The 12928-nt window shown below is 38.5% G+C and overlaps 1 protein-coding gene across 1 annotated transcript in view; it reads right to left on the minus strand.

Moving 5' to 3' along the window:
* ABCA4 (ATP-binding cassette, sub-family A (ABC1), member 4) overlaps nucleotides 1–10947 on the minus strand; it is a 69997-nt gene extending 59050 nt beyond the window's left edge. Inside the window, exons 1-5 of the mRNA XM_010006767.1 lie at nucleotides 10882–10947; nucleotides 7242–7335; nucleotides 6650–6791; nucleotides 4791–4930; nucleotides 2026–2153 (exon numbers count right to left, since the gene is read on the minus strand). Of these exons, the coding sequence (XP_010005069.1) occupies nucleotides 2026–2153; nucleotides 4791–4930; nucleotides 6650–6791; nucleotides 7242–7335; nucleotides 10882–10947 (570 nt within the window). The remainder of the gene's footprint in view (nucleotides 1–2025; nucleotides 2154–4790; nucleotides 4931–6649; nucleotides 6792–7241; nucleotides 7336–10881) is intronic.
* Between the last annotated feature and the right edge of the window lie 1981 nt (nucleotides 10948–12928).

A 12928-nucleotide genomic window follows, 5' to 3' on the forward strand; every position in this document is an offset into this window, starting at 1 on the left:
AGTCTCTTATCCTTATCTTAGAATGGCTCAAAAAAGCAGGCACCCAGAGGAAAACTTCCATACTTTTTTTTTTAAAATAAAAAATCAATGTGTCACCATTTGGCCAAAGCTGGAAAGATGAAGTCAAAATTATTTTTTCAGCTAGTGGCTGTTTGATCAGGTTTAGCTTTCAGCTCTGTGTGTCATTTCCTGCACTCCCAGGCAGCTCAGACCTAGATCTGCAGCCAGCTGCTGGCAACCGTGAGGCTCTTGTAAACAAGTTACTTTCCAGGTTGCTCAGCCCTGTGTGGTCAGAGCCGGGGCGGGGGGTGTATAGAGATATGCAAGCAAACACAGGGAAGAGCAACATGAAGAACAATTTTGGTTGAGCCTCACGATGGCAGATCTAGGTTATAGTCACAGCTCTGCAACTTCGACCTCAACCAACCATAAGTGCAGCCAGAGTAACCTGCTTACCAAGAAGGTCTGTAGGAATTAAGTAATTTATCTCCCATAGGAGAGCAAGTGTTCAATTCCTATTGAAAATAATTATCCTATGGTCTTTTCAAAATTATAAGATCAGTTTTTCTGCACCAGTTGCTCTTGGAGAAAGTATTCAGAGCACTTGCTTTACTAATATCTGTAAATCAGGTCTTGTATCCTTGTGGTTAATGCTAAGAAGAAAACTTTGTGGAGGACAGCGAAAGTATTTAAAACCAGGTCTCCTCCAACTTCCTTTCTAACTCATGTTCAGTTTTCTTTTACTACATCACTTTCTGCATTAACACAGAAAATAGAGCAGAAAGACACCATGTTCCAGCAGGTTTTAAGAATACTTTTGGTGTTGAAAATTTCAGTCCTGCATACACTGGCAAGCAGAGTTTATAACAGTAGATAACAGAATTCCACTGAGGAGCTAATAGACTAACACAGCAGCAGCACCCGGTTCTCCTGATGCAGCACATCTGATGAAGAAGAGGTTAGGGACAAAAACGGAAAGAGATGCCCAGAAAGATACCTGTATATATTCCTCCTGTTGTGAGCAAGGAAGGAGATTTTCACTATCTCAGCTGATACAGAGGCAGGAAAATAAGTAGGATATATCAATTGACACTGGCTTTGGTATGGTCTTGTGGCATTATTTCATGAAAAAGTGAGGAAATGTTTCCCCTGGTACTAGTCAGAAACACAGCAGATAGATAGCTGTAGCCTGTAGCCTGACTACTAGTCACATCAGCTGAAACCTGCGGTGCACAAAAGGAATTGCTTGCAAATTCATTAATGCCCTCCCTCCTGGCCACACACAGTTCCAGCATTTGTGTTTCATGTGGCAGTGTAAAAGAGGAATTGTGTCTTTCAGCCTCAGTTATTCACTTGCTTCCACCCACATACTAATGCAATGTAAAAATTGTTCCAGTTCTGATTCAGCAACGTTCATTCATTAATACAGCATTCCTCACAGAGCTCCCAGCCACCAGTACATGCAGAGGCAGACAGCCTGGACCTGGTCAAACAGTCCACTACTTAGCTGCTTCAGAAGGGATTTCACCTGCAGTTTTCACTCAGAAATTTCTGAGTAGATCTATTATTCAATCAGAATCTAAGTGGGTCTGCTTCTTTATTCCCACGTATTCAATTAATGTGAGACAATATCACAAAGCCATCATATTATTCTGCTAACATTATGCTAGTTCTCTGCTACAATTCAGACTTTGAGACTGCTGTCTCAAAAGGATGCACAGCTGCCTTTGGCCAAAGGCTTTTGAACCAATTCTTTAATCATGGGAGGATGCATTGCTTAGCAGTATTGTTTCTTGAAGCTCATTATTTGAGAAGAACAGTCACAAACAAAAAAATGTTTTTTAAAGACAAAACAAACACCTCTTCTTCTAGATTAATGAAAAACAAAGGGAGAAATTGTACAAGCAACACATAAGGCAGCAGGTCTTCTGGCACAAGCCCCTCACTGAGGCTACTTTGTGTATACAATTCAAGAGATTGCATTCCACACAGGCAACAGCATGGTAGCTGTTATACTCTACCCACCTGTTCAGGGCGCACTTGAGCATTAATGAGCTGGAAAACAACAACATCTGGGAGGCCAACATCTTCCAGCAAGAAGGAAGTGAGGGTTTCCCCATCTTTCAAAATGTCTAGGATTCGTATTCCTCTTCCTAGGTAAAGAAAGGAATGCAGAGAGCAGGGAGATATAAAAAAAAATAAGCTAACAAACAACTCATATCCTAGCTTCAACCTGCAAAACGTATGTGCTTTGCCTCACATACTTAGTAGTGACCATCAGTAAATGCTGAGTGTTCTGATTCTGCATATCTGGTCTCTCAAAGATGTTTCACACTAGAACTTCAGCAATGGAAGAATTGAAAGCATTCCTGACTGCCTTTGAAAGTCTCTACCTTTTTTTTCTGTGGTATTGCTTTATATTAAGAGTTCAGATTCAAGTCTGCTACTGTTGTTAGTGTTCTTTAATCTGGGCCTTGTGTAAATAACTTTAGCCAGCTCTTTACATTTATACTAATTTATCACTTTCTGTCGATTAATCTTAGCTAGTTACTCTTTAGTACTGCAAAAATGGCTCCTTGAAAAATCTTTCATGAGAAAAAAACCCTAATTTTCCATGTAGAAGCATACATTGTTTGTAGATTAATAGTAATATTAGGCTAGATTACCAACTATTAAACTAAAAACTGGGAAATCGTTCAGGCAAACCCATGAGACTACCCACGCTGACACACGTTAAATTAAACACAAAAGGCCATAAAATTTGCCTAATCCTGTTTATGGTGTATTCAAAATACTGCTACTATTGAAGTCAAACAGTACCAATCTTTTTTAACCTGTCTCTGTTACAAATCACTATCAGTGTGAATTCTGCCTCAGTATGGTCCGAGTGAAAGCTTGGAAAGTGAATGCTGCTCATGTCCATTGAATACTACAGCCTTTACTAAAGGTATCTCACATAGCATTAACAGGCAGTGGAAAGAATGCTTGAAAAGCATTAGTTCCTCCAGTTGTTAGAACAGGCAGTTGAAACAGAGAGGAGCAGCATCTATCATACTGACATGGGGAATGTAACTTCAGACATCTCTACATAAACATGCACAAATTTGCTCCTGAGCATGTCCATTCTGTGAGTTAAGCAGAGTCTTATCAAAGTTTGACAACTAACTTCCACAGTTCCATTTGCAATAAGCATATTCTCTCCCAGAGCTGCAAGGGCTGAGTAGAACTTCTTCAACTGCTCCTCCATGTATTTATTCAAGCAGTAAACACTGAAAACAATAGTAGGGGCCTGTCCCTCATTGCTGCCTTTCCTGGCACTCAGACATTGTGGAGGAAAAAGCACACCACAGGAACACACCTCATAAAATATGTCAGTGCAATGGGACAAGGAAGTAGGACTCAGGGGGTAGATCTGGTTTAAGGAATCAGGAGAAGGAGCAGTTTCAATTCTGACATTCATTAATTTTTCACTGCTCAGCTTTGCATCTGTAACAACATTCTGTTAAGTTTGTTACTTACAGGCAATAGGAAGCTACACACACAGAGAACTTAGTAAATTCTGCAGTACCTTTTTCTGTATGGAAAATGTTCGTGTTTTATTAGTTGAGCTCCAGAGCTGACTCTGTTACTTTGTTACTTTGTTTTATGAAACACCAGGTTCCAAACATATGGATTTAAAAAATAAAACACATTAAAATCCCCAGAGACTCTGAAAGAGCATGTTTCACAGGAGTGGGGAAGAATTTACTGTGCTTTCCAACTGCTAAGTTGATACTGGATGCAAAGGCAACTGCCCAAACCATGGGCTGTGATCCCTTAGCAACGTCACAAATCCATGGCATGTCATGCTTCTCCTCATCTCTTATAGGCATGTTTGATTTCTATATATGTGTACAAACCACAGCTCCGATTATACTCAAGTTCTTCTTTGCATTCTAGGGCATTTTGATTGTCTCACTGTCATTTAGTTCTAATTAGAAACCTCAAGTAAGATAGTGGAGCATGCATAGCGGAAGAGTGTATCAGATGGTTTATAAAGTTCTTATTTAAAATACACAGAGAGTTACTATTTGATTTTAATAAGAATATTATACCTGTAAAATGGCACAGATCAGTTATCAAAGCTGGTCCATTTTTGTGCCTTAAGTTTCAGGAATATCTTTTCAAATTTTGTACTGAAAGTCCAATTATTAAAAATTTATTACTAGTCCATTTCCTATTTTTTTCATAGGATTTTGTTTTGAGTTTGGAAGGATGTTTTGAGTAAAAATTAATGGAGTCATGTAATTAGTAATCTTGCTTATATGACACGTGAAACATCTTCTTTCTCTAAACACCTTATCCAAACAAGAAACTGTTTGCTTCTTCACTGTTCAAACACTTGAAAACAAGTATCTCTAAGCACTTCTCTGGATCGTGCTCCTACTATATATTCTGACCTATTCCTAGCTTTTCATTCCTTTGCATCTTACAGTGACATTTTCTTACTGCTTCTGCCTCCACTGTAATAATTAAATATCTTCATACACGTTTCACTCTGGGTGGGAGGTACTCATATGTTTCTGTGTTTTGAGCTTTGTCTACTGTTATTTAAGCAGTACAGTTGTAGAATGGAGCTGATTGCCTCTCTCTCTCAAATGAAAGGTGTTTGTTAGAACACTGGATGATTTTTAATTTAACTGTTCTAACAGTAAACAGAAATCATAATGTTGTCAGTCAGCAGACTAACTAGTTGTCAACTCTCAGGAGTAAAAATTAAATAGTCTAAAGAATATAGACAAAACAATTACCTGCAATTCTTTCAGGATTAGTTCTCATTGTTTCCATAAACTGAGTCATAATTATCAGGTCTTCCCAGATTCTGCCAAGGTCACGGACTTCAGGGGCTTCCAGTAAGAGCTCCTGAGCATCTTTATATACCCTTGCAAGGCTGAAAGAAGAGATTGTGAACCAACAATAATTTAAGACTCATGACTCATGAGAACCTTTCACATAGGAAAAAAAAAAGTTGGCTTTCTCTGTGTTAGGGATGAGGACAGAATAATTAATTCTGTCGTCAGTCTTGAAACTCAAAGCTCAGTTTTGTGGTGAAAACAGTAGTTTCAGGTGGTGTGGGATTCAGTTAGATTTAGGACAGAACCTTCCTCAGGCAGCGATGATGCAAATCTGCTCTAGTTCTGGCCCAGGCTCAGCTCCAGCAGTTGGACGGGTCACTCTGGGCACATTCAGCTCTGCTAAGCCAGACAGAATCTTCCTCCCTCTCCCAGCTCAGTTCCCTTGAATGAAATTGGTAGCTTTTAGGTCCCTTCAAAACATTTATTTCAGGAGAGGCAGGAAAACATGAGTGACAGGCTAGCACATGTAGCTGTTCACCTGCTGGTTCTGGGTTAGAACATACAGTTCCAGCAAGGACGCAACTAGGTTCTGTGTTTATAAACAACTATGAAAAAATTCTTACTAGCAACATGAGAGGCCATTACATTCCTTTAATGGTGTTGTTTTTCCATACATGGAGTGCTATATCTCAGTTCTCATGATTTATTTCAGCTTACAGGAAACAGCAAATAGGAAGGACTAAATTCTTTCAGAAGACACAATGTATTTGCTTCCTCCTTAATACATGGAATTCACCCTAACTCACAAAGGGACAGTTTGCCCTGTAATAAGCAACCTAGAAAAGCCAGAGTGTATAGAAAACCCTCTAGCTTCACTGTGTGATTGACTGTACCCCACAAAAAAAGTCCAGCTGGCTATTTTAAGTCCTGTTCACTAGGAACAAAAGGTCAAATGCTAAGTTAACTCCAAGCTACAGACTTTCACATGACTGGAGCTTTAATGGCCTTGACATTGTTAGCTCATGAATTTTAATCATTGGATGCTCCAAAGTGGACTATTTGCACAGGGAGATTTGAAGCATTTTTTTACAGCTATCCTAACAGGTTTTTGCTCTAAGGGTCTTTGACCACTGTCTTTCATGACTCAGCTACAACAAACAATGCAATGAGACACTACCACCATTCTTCGCTAGCAGTCCGGAAATCTCCCATCCTGCTGTTTTCTTAATAAGCTTAATTTCTGAAGGTTACTGTGCTGCTTAAAGTCCCATAAGTATCCAAAAGAAGTAGCAGCACAGATTTTCCTTCACTGCTACTTCACCAGAAGGGACAACTCAAGTGAAGAGAAAAGAAAGCTTAGTGATTTCATACTCTTATACCAAAAAGATTTTTCCAGAGACTTTCACTAAGCAGTAGTCAATAGAAAGGATAGGTTTTCTTAAGTGAACCTGTGTTCCTTAAAGACTAGTACAACTGAACTCTTTCTCAAAAGGGCCCAAACCTACAATCATGAACTCTGTTTCAACTTTGCTGACCATTGTTGGGATGACACTGATGTGTTAGAGCCAAAAATTTGTCTCCCAGTATGTGTACACCCAGGCTTCTTCTTAAATGCTCGCCTTTCCCTTTTTTATTCACACAACACTTCTTTAAACTATCCGTAAGTACACTGAGGGACCTTTCTAAGCAGGCTGAGGATAATTCATCCTTTCTCCTTCTATCATTCATGCCCATGAATGCTCAAGAGGTTCCAGGTGCAGACTACCAGCAGTTGCCAGCAGGCAACCCAGTCTCACACATGTATCTCTGCTTACATGGAATTTTTGTAGTTGGACACAACACCTGGACCCTCTCCAGGGGTTGGGCTGCGGAAACAGGGGTTGTTCATGTTGCAGAAGATACCATGTAACCACGGCAGTGTTCCTGCAGATGGCATTGCCTTGTTTGGGAAGTGACCTACAGCACAGAAACACAAAATATAAATTATTAGTTTCTTTCCTAATGTAGCTTGTGTGAATCTAATTAGCACAACAGATTGGCTTACTATAGAAGGAATGCAATGGAAATCATACAAGTTTCTCTTTTACTAAGCAAAAAGAAAGTCACCAATTAGTACTGAGGCAGTACTTTGTCAACAACAGAATTACAGAAATCTACAACTTGAAAGAATCTTGAAACCTCATGTAAATCCAATCACAAAGCAACCCACAGGGAAAAAGAGCTTTTCTTTTTTTCTTCCTCACTGGCAATTCTGACAAAATATGGCTAAAAATAACTAAACTACTTGAAGTAAAGTTTGTTCTTTTGCCACTGGAGAATAATACTTGGCAAATAACTCCCAGTATCTCTGTCTCAGAACATTATCTAGCACAAGTCGGAGCACTAAAACAACTTCAATGTTCTTACATTCATGCTGGCGATACACTGGATTAGCTTTCCTCAGCCAGACAAGGGCAAGAAATAATGACAGAGGCCATAAGAGCTCCACCAGAAAACGAAGCTGAAAAAAGAAAAAAATAAATTCCAAATAAATATTACAGATGAATGATGTATGGAGTCACTAAGTGACTACAGAGCTGAGGCCCCTTCTCACAGTAGCAGTGCAGCACGTTCCATGTTTAGCCCTTGCCTGCTTCACCATTTGGAAACAACAACCAGAAATAGCAAGGACTTCCACCAGAGCACCATAAGGCATCATCATGAACTCACTGGCCTCTCCACCTCTTCTAAAAAAATAATTTAAGCAATCTGGCTGAGGTAAAAAGAGACAGCAGGTAGTACTAAACTGCCAGATGGAGCAGATATAAGTCTAAATTGCTTTTATACCAAGTGGATGACTTTATAAAAATTCAGGAAAAAAGGATTACATGTGACACACAAAAAATGTGGGGTTTTTTATCCACACTTTTGCAATGGTGGGCTCATTAGCAGGCTGTAAATGCACTGTGATCATCCAAAGGAAAAAGATTTCAGCATAAGTTTTACATTCTTTAATCTTTTGCTTATTTTTGTCACGACTCATTTAAACAGTATTCATTTTCTAATACAGGTAGAAATGCATACATTATGATCAAACACCTTACACAGTAACATATACAATCCCATCAAAGGCCACTTTATTGCCCAGATCTTTCAACACACTTAGAACAGTCACCAGCTCCCAATCATGACAGAAAATCAAGGGCACTACTTTACCACAGAGCAACATCCTGCCTGGTTTTCAGTCCGTTTCCTCCACTCCTGTGCTTCAGTTTGTTTTACTCGCTCTGTGTGTTTTGGCAGGGGTTTGAAACTACAACTCTTTGATCCTATGACACAGCCTTTGGGCTCTGAGAACTGGCTATAGGATTTTTATGTCCAGCCACGTGGTACTTTTTTCTCCTCCTTACAAAAGCCAAGACAAAGTCTCTTCAGAATTAGGATTGTAGCACGTGTACAGGAAAGCCCTCCCTGCCTCCTCTCCTTGCTACCACCTCCCCATCACAGCACAAAATATGTAACAATAATGCATATAGTAGTAAAGCCAGAAATGAGATGGGTCACATGCAAATTGCTTTGGTTTTGTTTTTTCAAACTGAGCCATACAGGGCAAAAGATACTCCACAGCATAATTAAGAACATGTTTTTGGAGCTGTGTTTTCCACTATAACTTGGTCTAATAGCTTTAGTTAAGCGCAGCTTATGCTTACAGAAAAAGGGTAGCAATCTTTACACAAGGCAAACATTTATTTTTTCACATTTTTTCTGTTAAGGGTTTATTTTTCAAAATAGAACCACAAAAAAACCCCACCATCATCTAGGAAGTTTCATGTGGCTGATACTTTTAAAGCCAGACAAAATCTTCCCAGCTGCAAAGGACAGATAACACTAGTATTAGAGAAGGAAACCTGCCATTGTACAGCTCTTCTTGACAGCTGTTGTACCCAGCTCACAATACAGTGTTACAGACCTTTCTCAGCAGGGGTCCACAAGGTCTGTTTAACACCCACTGCAATCCATTTGATAAGACATTTGGGACAAGCACTACTACACACACAAACTCAGAGGGGTAACAACTGATGAGACTCCTTGCTTGTCACCTTCTGTGCAGACCTAATCTGAGTTACTGCTCAAATGTCAATTCTTCATTCTCAGGAAAGAAAAAAGTCCTCAGACCTGAATTCAGTAATTCCCTTCTGTCTGAGCTAACTAGTTTGGAAGGGATTACAGGCTAAATCACAAGGGAAGCTTTCTTTCAAGCTGGTACACAAGGTGTCATGCAATAAGGACAGACCAAGTGTTGTCAGTCCTCCTATTACTTGCTTTGATCCTTTTCCTGAGGACACACAGGTGTCTCTGAACTCATTAGAAGGATCAGATAGCAATCCATAAGTCTGCAGAACCTACATATAAGATAAACAGCCAGAAATCCCAGCAACATGTAATGTAATATCCAGACAGAGCTGTAAATGGACCAAGCACAGCAATACAACCATATAAATGTGACAAGCTTAAATTGGCTATGTATCAACTGCTAACTCTGTAATGAAGTGTACCCTCTTGCAAATTAGAGTAAATTATGAATTGAGTAGAAGATTGGATATGCCTCCAATTATGGTTCTGCATGACAGTTAACAAAAAACAGGCTTATTTTCTCAAATAACATTTTATAGCTACTTTTGCAAATATGGATTTTTATTTTGGCTACCATATTTCTCTGTGTGGACAAACAACCAGATAGGCTTACATACTTGGAAAAGGAAATTATTTTAAATGACCGTTGTAAAGTGTTTTATTCTTTAGACGGGAGAAAATATTTCTCTGTTGTGGATTAAATAACTGTCCTTACAAGCTAGGGATGATCACCATAGACGGGGATCTCTGGCAACACCAGGAAACATCAAGTTAGCATTTTTGAAAATTCTGTAGGAAAAAATAGGCAAGAAAAAAAGAGAATTTCTGAAACCCAAGCAGGCACTTTGGGTCACATACTTGATCAGATTTTCCCAAATGAGACAGTATTTCATACCCAAACAAGACGGTATTTCATACAGTGAAAGTACTGAAGAATTACATAAAGATCCATTTGATAAAAAAATAAAAAACAGCTTCCAATTCTCTCAGTATATACATTTGAAGATCAGAAAGACATGGATTTTTCTGTTTGGAGTCTCCCTGACATTTAGTAACTGAAGCACCCTTTCAAAAAGGGGTCCTTATATTTGGTCTAATTTAGCTCAAGTGTTGATTGGTTACTTTCATACTGTATTAAATAATGAGCTGGCAATGTTATATGCATCAGCTCTTGATGGCAATGCAGACTGTAGAAGAAAGTCTGCTGGGAAGCTATGAAAGGAAGGACACGCAATTTGTCCACAAAGAAAATCAGATAATCCTTTGATCCTGGAAATTCTAGCATGTGAGTCATTCCTAATGACTAAATTAGGTCAGCATAGGTAAGAATTTCCCATTATTCAGTTTGACCATATTGATCTCTGTTATTATGGCAAAATTGTTTGCATAAATGTTACAGCCTCACAGATGCCCTAATATACTTTTTATTATTTTTAGTTTGAAGTAGGTAGCCTATCTCTACGGGATCTCAAAGGGCCTCCCTTTGCCTGGAAACCAAGTCCAGGGGCTTCCTTTGCTCCTTGCTGGACAGAAGTAGTTCCAGTACATCAGATGACCAAGACCTTAGTTTGAGGTTTTGTTTGACTCTAAGAAAATTAGAAATTACTGAATGATCACTGAATGGTGTCCATGATGTTTTCTAACAGCAGATCTTTTTCTGTGAAAATACAAATAACATTACTACCCACAACTCTTCTCCCGGTACACAATCCTATTTGTCAAAGAAAACCCCAATACCAGTATGCTATGTTTGGTCTGTGAAGAGCAGCTCTGCAAACTGCTCCAGACAAGAACCCAGATAACAAGCCCATACAAACATCACATTTGTTTCTTTGAGGAATTTGAGATGTTTTCACATGCTGTTAAGTGCACCAGTCACTTTATCTAATGCAGTGCATGGTCCAAAGCAGAAATCCAAAGACCAACACTTTACCTTTTGTCTTTTCCGGAGGATCCAGTTCTTCCAGAGTAGAAGTCTAACTTGACTAAAGAAGCTCATTCTTCTACATCAACACTCCTGGTTAACCTGTGGCAAAGGATGCATTGCCATTTTTCAGCTGACAGCCGAAACAGACCTCAAAGCAAGAGAACAGCTTTCTGTTTTTATTTTAAGAATATGCTATCATAGAGATGGGTTCCTTTCATTGTCTGTACCATTTAATTTTGCACTTGATACACTATCATACATGAAAAATAGTGATCTTCCTTTGTTCAGAGGCTGTTTCCTGTGACACATTTATATGTGCCAAAAAGCAAGAGAGGAAAAGCACTTCTTTCAAATGAAAAACATCATTAACGTGGAACCCAGGTATTAACTTAGACTTGCAAGTAATGAAAGCAGTTGATTATTGCATAATTTAGCAGATTAAATATATGCTTTTCAACCTTTTTTTTCCAAGAATAGAGGAATTTACAACAGGAGATGAGTTAACATACAACTCTTTAGCTATTATGAAAAAGACAGAATTAGGTTTTCCATTCAGACCCAACAAATGTATATTGATTAAACCTGTTTGGAATAGATTTTGTAAAAGCATAACAATTTTGTTGTCATTTTATTAAAAAAATACAGGTTCTCATATTTTTATGCTTTTAGATTCAGAAACCGCCACTCCATTTTAAGGGATACAATAGATTTTAAACTATTGTATGCTCTGTTTTCTAAGTTCAGGCCTCATTATAATCACCAGAATTTTTTACCTTCAAAAGGAAAGAATTTGTCATATTAATCTACATACTAGATACAGGGACCTGTTAAAAAATAAACCATTTGAATTTGCTGTCTGTATCAACTTCTTACTTTATAGCTGCCTCATGGGATTTAAATGATGGAAGAGTAGTTTCTTCATGAATGGCACATGACTGGGAGAACGTGGAAAGGGAAATGGAAGTTCAATACTGGAAAGCAATTTCTAATTATTTGAATGGTGAAGTAGTAGAACTGATTGCATGGGAAGGCTGTGGGGTCTTCATTGCTAGAGAATACTCACGCTTCTATTGAGACGTACACATGTAAAACTGCACATGGATTAGATGATTTATTCATTCCCTCTTGTCACTACTGTTCCAGAATTTTGTTTCTGGAAAATCTATTAAGTTGAGGAGATTGTTTTTAAAATACAAGGTTTGGAAAACGCATCAGGATATTTTGGCCTAATGTGTCAACAAACATTAGTCAAAAGCATTAGATAAAAATAATTAATAATTATTTGACTGTTTCAGAAAATAATTTCAGGTCCACATTTTATACATTGAAAAGGAATGTAGACCTAAGCCAATGAGGAAGCAGCCAGCCCTGGGGAAGGGCTGGCACCAACCCTGCCTAAGCCAATAGGAGACAATACTTTTGCAGTTTCACTAGCAGCAACAGGTTATGAATGTAAACAGGCTGATGGCTCCTAAGAACATTATCTCATGGAAAACTGTCCTGTATTTGGTTGCAGACAGCTCCCAGCAGCAACCAATATGCAGCTGTCATTAGAGTGACAATGTTTTCAAGACCAGGAATTACTTTTAAGTTTTCTAGGCAAACCAGAAAACCAGAAACTACAATAACTGTAGATGATGATTTTATTTTTTTTTTCAACCTACTCACTTTCACAAATTATTCTGACAAAATCCAAAACCCTGTTATTGCTCTACTTCCCGTGTGAAGGGCCTAGGAAGCTTGTTCCTGTAACATCTGCATGTGCAGAAATATAGGTAGTTAAACACATTTCTTCAGGGACCACCACTCTCTCTAAGAACAGAGACAGTGAGATGCAAAAGGAACTGTTCCACAACAACAATACAAGAGACAAAAATATTAATTCTTCTCATCTGATCTCTGACTTTGTTTTCTAGACCTTGTAAAATATAAGCAAACTCACAACGAAACACAAACTAAATACACGACCTTGTGTGTGTTCAGACTTAAATCTCCAGAGATGCATCCAGAGAACTTTTCAACAAGCCTTGTCCTACTTTAATACTTACTAAAT

This window comes from Chaetura pelagica, unplaced genomic scaffold (genome assembly GCF_000747805.2).
Source record: "Chaetura pelagica isolate M959 unplaced genomic scaffold, ChaPel_1.0 scaffold69, whole genome shotgun sequence".
In the NCBI taxonomy this organism is placed as follows: domain Eukaryota; kingdom Metazoa; phylum Chordata; class Aves; order Apodiformes; family Apodidae; genus Chaetura; species Chaetura pelagica.